At 35.6% G+C, this 17,025-nt stretch overlaps 1 protein-coding gene across 4 annotated transcripts in view; it reads left to right on the forward strand.

Annotated features, from left to right (window-relative positions):
* The window catches only part of TP73 (tumor protein p73), a 286,919-nt gene that overhangs the window by 81,648 nt on the left and 188,246 nt on the right, over window positions 1–17,025 (forward strand). For all 4 annotated transcript variants that reach the window (XM_053690367.1, XM_053690366.1, XM_053690368.1 and 1 more), the window contains 2 exons: window positions 6,330–6,425; window positions 10,059–10,182. In XM_053690367.1, coding sequence (XP_053546342.1) covers window positions 6,330–6,425; window positions 10,059–10,182 — 220 coding nt within the window. The remainder of the gene's footprint in view (window positions 1–6,329; window positions 6,426–10,058; window positions 10,183–17,025) is intronic.

Genomic DNA, 17,025 nt, shown 5'->3' on the forward strand with positions numbered 1-17,025 from the left:
TAAATAAATATATATATATAAAATCATGCAATCAGGTTTGCGCTCGAGTAGGAAGTTTTGGGGTTTTTTTCAAACTTTTTTGCTCCTTTGACATCTATGGGGGAATAGGTTAGCTTGTATGCAATATTCTAAGCTCAGCTTTTTATGCTAGTCAGGTTAGTTACTTTCAACTTGTAATACGAGCACTACCCGACGCGTTTAATACCGCTCCACTTGTAATCTGACCCTAAATTTATGCGATGTACAGCTGTTTGTTGTAGTATAATAAATAGGTTAATTTACTGCAGAATTGTAGTTTATTTTATTTTTAGTATTTATTTATTTACTAGGCGATAAGCCTGCCCAGAGGGCAGACTAAAAAAAACTACAAACCCCAAAGCTAAAATTACACAAAATAAAACATGTAAAATTACAGAAAAAAATAAACAAAGCTATCCAAAATAAAAATGTAAAATTACAGAAAAAAATAAACAAAGCTATCCAAAATAAAAAATGTAAACCTAAACTAATACCCTATAAAAAAAAATCCCCCCAAAATAAAAACACCCTCTAATATAATACTAAACTACCAATAGCTTTTAAAAGGGCTTTTGTAGAGCATTGCCCTAAGTTAAACAGCTCTTTTACCTAAACAAATTACCAATTACCCCCTAACAGTAAAACCCCATACCCACCAAACCCCCCAAAAAACCTAACACTAAAAAAACTAAACTACCCATTGCCCTTAAAGGGGCATTTATATGAGCATTGCCCTTAAAAGGTAATTCAGTTCTTTTCCAGCCCAAAAAACCCTGATCTAAAAAAAAAAGCCACCCTAAAAAAAAAACTAAAAAAAAATAAGACTAAGCCCCAAATAGGTACTTATCGTTCCTGAAGTCCGGCGGAGGTCTTCTTCCAGGCGGCTCCATCATCTTCTATCTTCATCCGGAAAGAAGGCGGCATGGAGCGGAGGTGCTGCAGAGCTGTCTTCCCCGATGCGTGGATCCTCAGTGGCGGTCCTCAACGGCGGTGTTTCTCGGCAGTGGCATTCTTCGGTGGCACGGAGGCTTCTCTTCATCCGATGTCCGCCATACACTGAGGATTGAATGCAAGGTACCACAATCATTTTGGGGTACCTTGCATTCCTATTGACTGAAATCAGCCGATAAGATTTCAGTAGTTCTCATCCTATTGGCTGATTTCAAAGTTTCAGCCATTAGCAATGCAAGGTACCCCAATAAATATGGGGTACCTTGCAATCAATCTTCAGTGTGTGACAGACGATCACATGAAGAGGAGCCTCCACGCTGCTGAGGACTGCCGCCACCGAGGACCGCCATCATTGAGGACCGCCGCTGAGGATCCACGCATCAGGGAAGCCAGCTCTGCACCTTCGCTCAAGATGAAGATAGAAGATGATGGAGCCGCCTGGAAGAAGACCTTCTCCACCGGACTTCAGGAACAGTGAGTACCTATTTGGGGCTTAGTTAGGGATTTAATGGGCTGGAAAAGAGCTGAATGCCCGTTTAAGGGCAATGCCCATACAAATGCCCCTTTAGGGGCAATGGGTAGTTTATTTTTTTTTAGTGTTAGGTTTTTTTTATTTTGGGGGTTTGGTGGGTGGGTTTTTTTTTACTGTAAGGGGGGATTTAATAATTTTTAAATGTAAAAGAGCTGTTTAACTTTGGGCAATGCCCTACAAAAGGCCCTTTTTAAGGGCTATTGGTAGTTTAGTTTAGGGGGAGTTTTTATTTTGGGGGGGCTTTTTTATTTTCATAGGGATTAGGTTTAATTTTTTTTATTTTTGATAATTTTGTTTATTTTTATCTGTAATTTTACAGTTTTTAAATTTTTTGTAATTTTAGATTATTATTTTTTTGTAATTTAATGTTAGGTTTTATTTAAGTGTAACTTAGTATTGGGGTAAGTGTTAGGTTAGGGGGCTTAGTAATTAAATTGGTTATTTGCATTGTGGAGGGTTGGCGGTTTAGGAGTTAATAGGTTAATTAGGTTTATTGCGATGTGGGGGGTTGGTGTTTTAGGGGTTATTAGATTTATTGCGATGTAGGGGTTTGTCGGTTTAGGGATTAATAGGTTAATTAGGTTTATTGCGATGTGAGGGGTTGGCAGTTAAGGGGTTAACATTGTGATGTGGGGGTTGGCGGTTAAGGGGTTAATATTTTTATTATGTTGTTTGCAGATTAGGGGTTAATTACTTTATTATTTTGCGATGTGGGGGTTGGCAGTTTCGGTGTTTGTTAATACTTTGTGCGGGAGGTTAGTTTTTTTTGTTTTGCTTTGTGTGGGCGGTTACATGTTTTTTATTTATTTCTTGTGGGCAGTTACGTGTTTTTTCGTTATTTTCTGTGGGCGGTTGCTTGTTTTGTTTTGTTTCTGCAATTTTCAGAATCCACCGGAATGCAGCTTTGGATTTTTTGGGCTGCGTGCGCAGCCAACATTCGTTTGAGGATGCGTGCGCAACTGGCGACACCGACAGACGCGTTACAAACGCGATTATAGTGTAGATTACTACTTACAATACCTGTTTAGAGCAGATGTGTGTTATATAAAATATATTACTAATTACAATGGTTTATTTTATTACTTTACTTATAATAATAATCATTTTATTTGTTGTTTTTTTTTTAAACAAAGTAAAGTTATTGAGTACAGAAAATACTTTTTAGTAATAGATAATTATTTTTATAGCATATCTGCGGTGTAAACTATACTAATACTAATGAGTTAAGAAACAAATGTTACTTAAATGGACATCAAACCCACATTTTTTCTTTCATAATTCAGATAGAGAATACAATTTATTTAAGTTTCCAGTTTACTTCTATTATCAAATTTTGCTTTGTTCCCATATTATTTTTTGTTGAAGAGATATCTAGATAGGTAGCGTGCACATTTCTTAAGCTCTACATGACAGGAAATAGTGCTGCCATCTAGTGCTCTTGCTAATGTATAACATTGTTGCAAAACTGCTGCCATACAGTGGTACAGACACTTGCACACTACTAAACTTGCCTTCCTGCTTTTTAACAAAGGATAACAAGAAAATGAGGAAAATTAGATAATAGAAGTCAATTTGAAAGTTGCTTAAAACGTTATGTTCTATCTGAATCATGAAAGAAAAAGTTTGTGTTTTATGTCCCTTTAAATTGAATTTAAGCATACATAGTATACAATTATCTTTAGCGCTATCCAGGGTTACACTTTTAAGGTATTTAGGCATATAGGGGAAATTAATAATTAATTGATATATGTCTGTTGTCATAATGGAGCCTGATAGAAAGTCCAGTTTGTACACAAAACATATCTTACTAATAACATATTTATTTTACTTTAGTGTAAATGTGTCCCATACATGTTATGCTTTGCTGTTGGGTTTATCTATCATCATATTATAAATTGAATGTGAAGTCTAGAATATGAACATTAAAGGGACACTGAACCCCAAATTTTTCTTTCGTGATTCAGACAGAGCGTGCAATTTTAAGCAACTTTCTAATTTACTCCTATTATCAATTTTTCTTTGTTCTCTTGATATCTTTATTTGAAAAAGAAGGCATCTAAGCTTTTTTTCTTGGTTCAGAACTCTGCACAGCACGTTTTTATTGGTGGATGAATTTATCCACCAATCAGCAAGGACAACCCAGGTTGTTCACCAAAAATGGGCCGGCATCTAAACTTACATTCTTGCATTTCAAATAAAGATACCAAGAGAATAAAGAACATTTGATAATAGGAGTAAATTAGAAAGTTGCTTAAAATGTCGTGCTCTATCTGAATCACAAAATAAAAAATTTGGGTTCAGTGTCCCTTTAAACACTTTGAGATGGTAATAATATAAATCGTATATATATATATATATATATATGTATATGTGTATATATATATATATATATGTATATATATATATATATATATATAAAAGTAACTCTGCAATATACTTTTATTATTTATTTTGTCCCCTTTTCCTGTATTTTTATTCTGAAATTGTGAGCCTTTCAGTTCCTGTTAGAAATGGAAGGTGCAGAACACTGTTATATTCTGCACAGCCATTGGCTGCACACTCTAGTGACCTATTTATAACTGTCTATAATTGGCCACAGTAGAGAAGGTAACCTAAGTTACAACATGGCAGCTCCCATTGTTTTATAGAAATTAAAACTTTACACTTATTTTGTCAATATTTAAACAGCTAATGAAACATTAAAAAATACATCTACATGTTATCCTCAGGCTAATCTTTTTTTTGAATGCATCATTTTATCTAGCATATGTTTAGTGTTTAATGTCCCTTTAATCCTGTTGAGAACTGGAATAGCTACAATTTAAGAGTTAAATGGGTAATTCAGTATTTTATATTACAAGGTATTTATTTATATTTATCTTGAACTTAAAGTGGTAATATTATGCTCTATAACATACTTTTGTGTGTTTTGTTATAATGTCCATTAAAATTAATTTTGAGTTTTGTTAGTATTTTGCTAAACTATTTTAGATTATACATGATTATGTATTTGTTTTTAATTGTGTCTGTGAAATGAATGCAAAAACGCCTAATGAAATCTTCCAATCAGAAACCTCTTGGTAGTTTAACAAGCACTTTGTGAGTAGGATATGAAGAAAATGAAGTGACATATTGTGCATCCGGTGACCAACACTGGACAGGTCTGGGCATGACTAAAGTTGGCACTTCTTAACAACGAGAAGTGTAACTTCTAATTCGGTCTTCCACATGGTGAGGATCTCTAGAGATTTCAGTGGTGTCTGAACTGAGAAGAGGGCCCACGAAAGAAGCGGTAACACTTTAATGTAATTGACTCCTACAGCGTTCTCCTCACAGTCTTCTAATCACTGTGGAATCATGTGAGATGTCCCAAGATGCACTGCTACTGTCTACCAACTGTACTGATAATAGTATATTTCCTACATTAATTATAATCCCATCCTGAACTTAATGTCACTTAATTCAGAAAACCTTCTAATGAAATGATTGTTTTTTTTATAAGCATTGAATTACCAAATTTTATTTTATTTATTTTATGTATGGGATATTCTTGGTTCATACTTTAAATTCACTTGCACTCAAATTTATTATTTATTGCAATATTGTAAGTGAAAGACGCTAATAAGTACAAGGATATTTTTTGAAATTGTGTGTATATAGTGTGTGTATATTTACTGTATATTGTGTGTATATATACTGTATATTGTGTGTATATAGTGTGTGTATATTTACTGTATATTGTGTGTATATATACTGTATATTGTGTGTATATAGTGTGTGTATATGTACTGTATATTGTGTGTATATATATATATATATATACTGTATATTGTGTGTATATATACTGTATATTGTGTGTGTATATATACTGTATATTGTGTGTATATATGTAGCCCTCATTTTGTGCCAGTTTTACAATAGTGCCTGTTCCAAGTGATCACTTGAACAGTATTGATGAAGTTATTCCACAGGCGCTTAGCTGAAAGCAAAATATTTGCAGGATTTTTTGCCACCTGCATTTATAGTACATAATTTTAATATTGTGTACAGCACATGAAAGCAGTTTGTTTGCTTTCTTAAAGGGCCAGTATAGTGAACTGTAAAAAATATTGCTATCATGCATGTAAAAGAGCAGTAATAATACAATTACAAATATTTTTTTTAATGCTGGCCTTCTTGATATTGAAGCTAACAGGAAGTATATGTCTGTGTACATGTTAAAAATAATGTTCTTTTTATATGCAGCAAAGAACAAAAAGACTGCCAACTGGCTGATAAATAGAACTACCTTATTGAAGGATAGTAAGATGCCTCACAAACATAAAAACATGTTTTATTGCTGTTTTACATTTACAGCATTCATTTCTGGGCTAAAAATATTATATAATAGCACATATAATATATATTAAGTTATAATATAATATTAAATTACTAATGCCAATTTTGAGAGGGGCCTGGCATCTAACTCATTTACTTCTCATTGAATTGCATTATATAACTGGGTTAATTTTACACAGATTTTTTGTTTTGTACAATTGTTTTTTTCTGGAACAGAACCTGGCATAATCTGAGGGCTACCTATGTATGTATAGGTGTGTGTGTGTGTATATACAGGTGTGTGTATGTGTGTACACACACACACACACAGGTAGCCCTCAGTATTCTGATGAACAGGTCCTTACGTTCCTTAAAACATTAATATATTTGTTTGGTGTTTCTTCAAAAACCCTGTGTGGGCTTTCTACGTCTGATATATATATATATATATATATATACACACACACATTTGTGAGTATGCTGCTGATTTCATTTGTCTTTCTTATTGCAGAGTGATATACCCTTTGCCGGATTCTCCCTCTGTGAAGATGTCCCGATCTTCCCCAGCTAATGAAGGCACTACATTTGAATATCTCTGGAGTACCCTGTAGGTGTATGAAATTAAGTGCATAGAGAACCTTCACCATGAGTATTCTACTACACCAGAAAACACTTTTTATTGTTTGCTCTGGATTTCTTCTGATTCTTGGATTTATTTGAAGAAGACAATAAAGTCAAAATTACACTTTTATGGTTTAGGTAGATAATTTAAAAAAAAAAAAAATGTTGAATTTAAATCTATTTGCAAATTTGTTAGAGAGTAACCTCTGTAAACTCGGGGGCTTGAATGTGTCTTTAGCACTCCTTCGCAGCTCTGTTTGTAACAATATGGTAGAAATGTTATACATTGTTGCCAATACTGCTGCCATAGAGAGCTAAAGACACATGCATGCTTCTAAGCCTACCTAGGTATGCTTGTTAAAGGTACACTAAATACAGTAAAGTTTTATAATTGATAATTGCATTATAATGGAAGTTTATTAGATTTTTTTTTTATTGAATGCTCTATCTGAATCATGAAACTTTAATTTTTAGTTTACCGTCCCTTTAACAAAGGTAAACCAGAAGAATTGAGCATCATTTATACCAGAAATAAACTGGATTTTTTTTTTAAATTGTGCCCACCACCTACATCACTAAATTTTAATTTTGACTTATTGTCCCTTTAACTCAATTAACTTTTCCTCTTGAAAACTCATTTTGACTTCTTTTCACACAACGTGTTGGGTTTTCACACAGCTTTTTTAAATGTTTAAAGGAACATTAAATACAGTAGAATTGCATAATCAACAAGTGCATAATAAAATGAAATAACACAATACACTTTAAATGAGTAATAGATTTTTGTTCTGTCAAATTTCAATTTTGACTTAAATATGCTGGCCCATTGTATCATGTGACTGTCACCAGCCAATCACAAACTCATACACATACACTGTGAAGTCTTACACATGCTCAGTAGGACATGGTGCCTCAGAAAGTGTACATATAAAAAGAGTGTGCACCGTTTGATAATTAAAGAAAACTGAAAAGTCTCTTAAAACTACATGTTCTATCTGTATTGTGACAGTTTAAATTTCATGTTAGTGTCCCTTTAAGGTTTGAGCCTGTTTTTGTAAACATTTGGTGGTCATTGTAAATAAAAAGGTGCAAAACGTTAGAGCATTCTATTATTGTACTATTGTTTGTATATAACTATGTGTTTAACCTATGATTAAAGGAACATTAAACCCAAAAATTGTCTTTCGTGGTTCAGATGGGGAATACAATTTTAAACAACTTTCCAAATTACTTCTATTATTTAATTTGCTTCCTTCTCTTGTTATCCTTTGCTGAATCGTTTATCTAGGCAAGCTCAGAGGAAGCAGAGAACCTAGGTTCTAGCTGCTGATTGGTGGCTGCATATATATATATATTGATTGTGATTGGCTCACGCATGTGTTCAGTTAGAAACCATTAGTGCTCCTTCAACAAATGATACGAAGAGACTGAAACTTAGATAATAGAAGTATATTAGAAAGTGGTTTAAAATTGTATTCTCAATCTGAATCAAGAAATAATTTTTTAATGTTTCATGTCCCTTTAAAAGGACATAATACTCCAAAAATTATTTGTTCCATCTGAAAGATACTGTTACAAAATGTATTACCACTTTTATTTTTTGGATGTTCCTCTGCTAAGTAAACCAACATTTTTGTTTTGTCTGTCAGCCAGTGAGCAGCAGAGTCCCAGGACGTAGTCATACACTTCCTGGTAGTTTTATCTTAAACAGCCTTTACATAACACTTTATGCTGCAGAGAATATAATTAAAAAAAAGTTTCACTGCTGTTCTTTTATATCCATGATAAAAAATAGATAATATGTCCCTTTAAAATCAGCTCCAGAAGCAATGCACTACTGGAAGTTAATTTGTGACTGTGGCTACACACATCGCATTGGTGCAATTGATATTAATAATTACAGGGCAAGTGGGGGGGGGGAATATTCTAAATGTGTTTGAGCATTTTTGTATTGTGATATTGCATGTTTATAACTATGTTTTTATCCCATGCAAAGGTGTTAAATACACAGGAAAAGTCAGCTACAGAGCATCAACGCACTACTGGGGAGCTAGCTGGTAATTGGTGGCTACACACAAATGTCTCTTATCATTGGTTAAACATATTTATATGTTCCTATAATAATTATGTTCCTTTAATTATTAAAGGGACATGTAACCCAACATTTTTCTTTCATTATTCAGATAGATCATACAATTTTAAACAACGTTCCAATGTACTTCTATGATCTAATTTGCTTAGTTCTATTGGTATCCATTGCTGAAAAGGATACCTAAGTAGGCTCAGATGCTATTGTCATTGGCTTACAAAAATGTTCAGCCAGCTCCCTCCCAGTAGTACATTGCTTCAATAAAGTATAACAAAGGAATGAAGCAAAATTGATAAGAAAAGTAAAATGGAAAGTTGTTTAAAAATGTATAATCTATCTGAATCATACGGGAAAAAAAATGAGTGTTTCATGCCCATTTAATATCAATATCAATTGTGCCAAAGACAAGAGACAGAGGTTAAACACAAATTTCTATGCAGTAATAAAATGCTTTAACACATTTCAGCATTTTATTTTTTCCACTTTTATGCCCCTTAAAATCAGTTAGCTCTCATATTTTACTTTTTGCATTGGCCGTGTATCTCTTACTTCCTTCGGGCTCTGCAAACAAAACCATGACCCCTATCTCAGACAACAAGCCTAAGAAAAGACAGCATCATTTATATATATATGTATATATATATATATATATATATATATATATATATATATATATATATATATATATATATATATATATGTATATATATGTGTGTAATGGTATGCCATAGAAAAATTGAGTTTTGATTTTAATAAGAAGCCTGTTATATATATATGCGCATCATAAAAAAATGCCCTAGAAGTAAGCTTTTTGCACGCATCATGTTGCGCTCGTATTATGAGTTAAAAGTAAACTGATTTTGCTTGTGATAACCTATTCCCCCATAGAAGTCAATGGAGCAAAAAAAGGGGAAAAAACACCCTACTCGCACGCAAACCCAATCGCATATTCTCAAGTGTGCTAACCAGACATGAAACTATGAATATTTTACACTCCAATGTTCTTCACAAAGCAGAATATGTTCAATGTATTCATAAATACATATTTCTATATATATCTGATATTTCTTTGTTAAAATATATATTTATATGAATGTATCTCTATGTTAAAGACCTTGGCTGGTTTGATGTGTTTTGTGAGACTTTTTTTATTTTGCAAAACTGATAACCATAGTTTTGAGGTCACGCTATCCCGACACGAGTTAACTTCAATTGTGCTCAAGTGTTCGTTTATTTTCAACTTATAATACAAGCAGAAATCCTGATGTGCGCAAACACTGGTGATAAACCCCTTATCGCTCGCATTTCACTGTTATTGCGCCACTCGTAATCTGGCCCTTTGTGTTTCATGGACCTGGCATTAAAAAATACTCATAGTAAAAAAGATTTAAAATAATAATAACATCCTCTGTTAAAATAGAACATTTTAGTTATAATCATATTTTCTAAAATTCTAAATATTCGCTTTAGTAAATGCAGCTCACATTTCGCATAACAAAATTACTAATGTCTATATATTTTTCTCTTCAGTGAACCAGACAGCACATATTTTGACTTGCCCCAGCCAAGTAATTCAAACAACCCTGAGGTTTCCAGCCAATCTGAGGTCAGCATGGATGTGTATCAAATGAGAAACATGAATGAGTCAGTGATGGTAAGCATAAATTATGCTGAATTTGATTAAAGAAATTATTGGTACAGTTTAAAGATTCTCATTGGAAGCATGAGATGTAAATCTGGCAAAGTGTCACGCTTCTTAGGGCTCCATTTAAGAAGGTGTTGGCAGGCAGGTTTCCCATGCAGGGAACCTGTTCACCATCAGCAATGCAACATCTGTGGCAGAAGTTAAGATTGCACAAGAACTCCCCTGTGTAATCCCGCCCCTTGCTCTTGAGCAACCAGTCGCAAGAGAGCATGGGTTGTCAATCACTCTTCACTCTTGACATGTGCAAATGAGAAATCGAAACATGAATAGGAAAGATAAAAACAAGATTAACCCCTTAATGACCGCAGCACTTTTCCATTTTCTGTCCGTTTGGGACCAAGGCTATTTTTACATTTTTGCAGTGTTTGTGTTTAGCTGTAATTTTCCTCTTACTCATTTACTGTACCCACACATATTATATACCGTTTTTCTCGCCATTAAATGGACTTTCTAAAGATACCATTATTTTCATCATATCTTATAATTTACTATAAAAAAAATTATAAAATATGAGGAAAAATTGAAAAAAAATACACTTTTTCTATCTTTGACCCCCAAAATCTGTTACATATCTACAACCACCAAAAAACACCTATGCTAAATAGTTTCTAAATTTTGTCCTGAGTTTAGAAATACCCAATGTTTACATGTTCTTTACTTTTTTTGCAAGTTATAGGGCCATAAATACAAGTAGCACTTTGCTATTTCCAAACCCCTTTTTTTCAAAATTAGCGCTAGTTACATTAGAACCCTGATATCTTTCAGGAATCTCTGAATATCCATTGACATGTATATATTTTTTTTTAGTAGACAACCCAAAGTATTGATCTAGGCCCATTTTGGTATATTTCATGCCACCATTTCACCGCCAAATGCGTTAAAACAAAAAAAATTGTTCACTTTTTCACAATTTTTTTCACAAACTTTAGGTTTCTCACTGAAATTATTTACAAACAGCTTGTGCAATTATGGCATAAATGGTTGTAAATTCTTCTCTGGGATCCCCTTTGTTCAGAAATAGCAGACTTATATGGCTTTGGTGTTGCTTTTTGGTAATTAGAATGCCACTAAATGCCACTGCGCACCACACGTGTATTATGCCCAGCAGTGAAGGGGTTAATTAGGGAGCATGTAGGGAGCTTTTTGGGGTAATTTTAGCTTTAGTGTAGTGTAGTAGACAACCCCAAGTATTGATCTAGGCCCATTTTGGTATATTTCATGCCACCATTTCACCGCCAAATGCGATCAAATTAAAAAAAACGTTAAATTTTTCACAATTTTAGGTTTCTCACTGAAATCATTTACAAACAGCTTGTGCAGTTATGGCACAAATGGTTGTAAATGCTTCTTTGGGATCCCCTTTGTTCAGAAATAGCAGACATATATGGCTTTGGCGTTGCTTTTTGGTATTTAGAAGGCCGCTAAATGCCGCTGCGCATCACACGTGTATTATGGCTAGCAGTGAAGGGGTTAATTAGGTAGCTTGTAGGGAGCTTGCAGGGTTAATATCACATTTAGTGTAGAGCTCAGCCTCCCACCTGAAACATCAGACCCCCTGATCCCTCCCAAACAGCTCTCTTCCCTCCCCCACTCCACAATTGTCCCCGCCATCTTAAGTACTGGCAGAAAGTCTGCCAGTACTAAAATAAAAGCTATGTTTTTTTTTTTTTTTTTTTTTTTTTTTAAAAGCATATTTACATATGCTGCTGTGTACTATCCCCCCCTTAGCCCCCAACCTCACTGATCCCCCCCCAAACAGCTCTATAACCCTCCCACTCTAACTTAATCTGCGCCATTTTGGGTACTGGCAGCTGTCTGCCAGTACCCAGTTTAGCAGAAAAAAATGTTTTTTTTTTAGTTTTTATTAAATTTTTCTGCAGTGTAGCTTCCCCCCACACAAAACCAACCCCCCACCCCTCCATGATCTCTTTTTGTGCTTTTGCACAAACAAGATTTGGCCATTTGTTACCAAAAAATTTTTCCATAGTGTAGCGGTTCCCACCCGCTCCCGCCCCGTGCACGCGCCCGCCCGCCACCCTCCGTGCACGCGCGCGCGCCCGTGCGCGCCCCCTAACGGCCCGCACCCGATCCCGCCCCCCTTGACGACACAGGGAACACCGATGGCCGCCCACCCGCCTCCCAAGTTGGCTCCCACCCACCAACGATACCGGCCATCGATGTCCGGTGCAGAGAGGGCCACAGAGTGGCTCTCTCTGCATCGGATGGCCGTGTAAGGTTATTGCAGGATGCCTCCATATCGAGGCATCACTGCAATAACCGGAAAGCAGCTGGAAGCGAGCAAGATCGCTTCCAGCTGCTTTCCACACCGAGGACGTGCAGGGTACGTCCTCAGGCATTAACTGCCTTTTTTTTGAGGACGTACCCTGCACGTCCTCGGTCATTAAGGGGTTAAAGATGTTTTCATTTAATATTAGTGTGTGACAAAACATTTCCATGCAAATATTAATTTTCATACATGTATCCATATAGGTATATATATAACTTATTTTGTACCGCACTACAGAACCAATAGAACAAATGGTAAACATTACTCATGTATAAGCAATCTCATCATGAGCAATGGTGCACAGTGGTGTTGTATAAATTAAGTCAAAAACAAAATGAATAAGCAAGACACTATATCCATCACAAACCTATTTACTATCATCATCATAATATCAAAGATACATATTGCACCTATATGTATAATGAAGCAAAAAGAATAATAATCATAATAATGTCCCAATAGTTAAACCAATTCAAAAAGCAAGTCCAATCCTAAAGAAGACTTGTCTTTAGCCATATATTATATCAGCCAAATGGCTATTTGTAATCCAACAGTGTCAGAATTTAATATGGCTCAAATGAATCTCTGTTCCTCTGCATTAAAAGTATCTCCTACATAAATGTAGCCCCTATATGTTTCAACACAAAAAAGCTGTCACAAGTAAAATGTTTAGTGGGAACAACTTATTCACGCTAACAATTATAGCATAGCAATTCATAAGTGATAGAGGAGTCTCTTCAATTCAAATACATAGATTTTGAATCACCCATGCTTACTTGCTTACTTTGGATTCAGACTCTGAGCTCACCGACATTTTATTTGTGACAGCTATTTTGTGTTGATACATATAGGGGCCACATTTATGTAGGAGATACTTTAAATGCTGAGGAACAGAGATTCATTTAAGCCATTATATATATTCTATTCTGACATACCTTTGGATTACAAATAGCCGTTTGGCTAATAAAATATATATCTAAAGACGAGTCTTCTTTAGGACTGGACTTGCTTTTTGGCGTGACTTTCCTGCTTTGGGCCAGATTACAAGCGAAGCGCTAAAAATTCTGACAGCGATATTTGCGCTCCACTGAGTAATTCCAGTGCATGCTAATTTGTGCTGGTATTACAAGATCTCGCTTCCATAGGCTCAAATGGGAGCCTCGTTCTCATGCTGTGAGACACGGCATAAGAACCTCGCAAAGCAAAGGTGATAAGTCTCTCAAAGGTGGCAGCAAATTGTAAATATATATGTATATGATTATATACATATACAGTATTTTTATGTGTTAATATGTGTATATACACATATGAACACATAACTATATATTTATATAAGAATATACACATATATTTACTGGGAACATGCAGTTCCCATAGACCGCAATGTAAAGGCACTTTTCAGTGCAATTTTTTTTAACACCCCGCAGCCGCCAAACTTTAGCCCCCAAAAACTGCCTGGTGCAATTATTTTGTTAAAAAATATAAATGCTACAATTTTTATTTTTTTTATAAAATACACACCACTGTATTTTTGGGGGCATTTGGGGCACATTTATAAAATTTACTAGAGATTGCAGTAGCAATAACCAGCCACTTGTAATGGCTGATTATTTATTGCGTGACAGCAAACAGGCAAATTTGCCCATTTGCGGGTGTGTGATAAATTAGTGGTCCACTTGTAATCTAGCCCTATATTGGAGCATTATTATTATTATTATTTTTGATTATATATATATATATATATATATATATATATATATATATATATATATATATATATATATATGTGCATTATATATCTTTGATATTTTAAGGATGATAGTAAATAGGTTTGTGCTGATATAAACAGTATGTGTGTGTGTTTGTATATGTATATGTGTGTGTGTGTGTGTGTATATGTATATATATATATATATATATATATATATATATATATAAATATGTGTGTGTGTTTTCTTCTGTTAAGTGTGATCAGTCCACGGGTCATCATTACTTCTGGGATATTACTCCTCCCCAACAGGAAGTGCAAGAGGATTCACCCAGCAGAGCTGCATATAGCTCCTCCCCTCTACGTCACTCCCAGTCATTCTCTTGCACCCAACGACTAGATAGGATGTGTGAGAGGACTATGGTGATTATACTTAGTTTTATATCTTCAATCAAAAGTTTGTTATTTTAAAATAGCACCGGAGTGTGTTATTACCTCTCTGGCAGAGTTTGAAGAAGAATCTACCAGAGTTTTGCTATGATTTTAGCCGGAGTAGTTAAGATCATATTGCTGTTCTCGGCCATCTGAGGAGTGAGGTAAACTTCAGATCAGGGGACAGCGGGCAGATGAATCTGCATAGAGGTATGTAGCAGTTTTTATTTTCTGACAATGGAATTGATGAGAAAATCCTGCCATACCGATATAATGTCATGTATGTATACTTTACACTTCAGTATTCTGGGGAATGGTACTTCACTAGAATTACACTGTAAGAAATACATAAAGCTGTTTAATAACTAGAGATTATGTTTAACGTTTTTGCTGGAATGTAAAATCGTTTTCATTTACTGAGGTACTGAGTGAATAAATGTTTGGGCACTATTTTTCCACTTGGCAGTTGCTTAATCTGTTTTTCTGACAGTTTCTGTTCTCCCTCACTGCTGTGTGTGAGGGGGAGGGGCCGTTTTTTGGCACTTTTTCTATGCATCAAATATTTCAGTCAGCAACTCATTGTATTCCCTGCATGATCCGGTTCATCTCTACAGAGCTCAGGGGTCTTCAAACTTATTTTGAGGGAGGTAATTTCTCTCAGCAGAGCTGTGAGAATTATAGTTTGACTGAGATAAAAAACGTTTATTCTGTAATTTGTTTCTTGCTTTCAGAATTTGTTATCTTTGCTAATGGGATTAAACCTTTGCTAAAGTTGTGTTGTTTACAAGGATTGAGGCTATAACTGTTTCAATTTATTAATTTTCAACTGTCATAGATCTTCTGTGCTTCTTAAAGGCACAGTACATTTTAATATTATTCTAATTGAATTGTATTTCCAAGTTGCAAGTTTATTTGCTAGTGTGTTAAACATGTCTGATTCAGAGGATGATACCTGTGTCATTTGTTGCAATGCCAAAGTGGAGCCCAATAGAAATTTATGTACTAACTGTATTGATGCTACTTTAAATAAAAGTCAATCTGTACAAATTGAACAAATTTCACCAAACAACGAGGGGAGAGTTATGCCGACTAACTCGCCTCACGTGTCAGTACCTACATCTCCCGCTCAGAGGGAGGTGCGTGATATTGTAGCGCCGAGTACATCTGGGCGGCCATTACAAATCACATTACAGGATATGGCTACTGTTATGACTGAGGTTTTGGCTAAATTACCAGAACTAAGAGGTAAGCGTGATCACTCTGGGGTGAGAACAGAGTGCGCTGATAATATTAGGGCCATGTCAGACACTGCGTCACAGGTGGCAGAACATGAGGACGGAGAACTTCATTCTGTGGGTGACGGTTCTGATCCAAACAGACTGGATTCAGATATTTCAAATTTTAAATTTAAACTGGAAAACCTCTGTGTATTACTAGGGGACGTGTTAGCGGCTCTGAATGATTGTAACACAGTTGCAATACCAGAGAAAATGTGTAGGTTGGATAAATATTTTGCGGTACCGACGAGTACTGAGGTTTTTCCTATACCTAAGAGACTTACTGAAATTGTTACTAAGGAGTGGGATAGACCCGGTGTGCCGTTCTCACCCCCTCCGATATTTAGAAAAATGTTTCCAATAGACGCCACCACAAGGGACTTATGGCAAATGGTCCCTAAGGTGGAGGGAGCAGTTTCTACCTTAGCTAAGCGTACCACTATCCCGGTGGAGGATAGCTGTGCTTTTTCAGATCCAATGGATAAAAAGTTAGAGGGTTACCTTAAGAAAATGTTTGTTCAACAAGGTTTTATATTGCAACCCCTTGCATGCATTGCGCCGATCACGGCTGCAGCGGCATTCTGGATTGAGTCTCTGGAAGAGAACATTGGTTCAGCTACTCTGGACGACATTACGGACAGGCTTAGAGTCCTTAAACTAGCTAATTCATTCATTTCGGAGGCCGTAGTACATCTTACTAAACTTACGGCGAAGAATACAGGATTCGCCATTCAGGCACGCAGGGCGCTGTGGCTAAAATCATGGTCAGCTGATGTTACTTCTAAGTCTAAATTGCTTAATATACCTTTCAAAGGGCAGACCTTATTCGGGCCCGGGTTGAAAGAGATTATCGCTGACATTACAGGAGGTAAAGGCCATGCCCTGCCTCAGGACAAAGCCAAAGCCAAGACTAGACAGTCTAATTTTCGTTCCTTTCGTAATTTCAAAGCAGGAGCAGCATCAACTTCCTCTGCACCAAAACAGGAAGGAGCTGTTGCTCGCTACAGACAAGGCTGGAAACCTAACCAGTCCTGGAACAAGGGCAAGCAGACTAGGAAACCTGCTGCTGCCCCTAAAACAGCATGAAT

This window comes from Bombina bombina, chromosome 8 (genome assembly GCF_027579735.1).
Source record: "Bombina bombina isolate aBomBom1 chromosome 8, aBomBom1.pri, whole genome shotgun sequence".
Classification (NCBI taxonomy): Eukaryota; Metazoa; Chordata; class Amphibia; order Anura; family Bombinatoridae; genus Bombina; species Bombina bombina.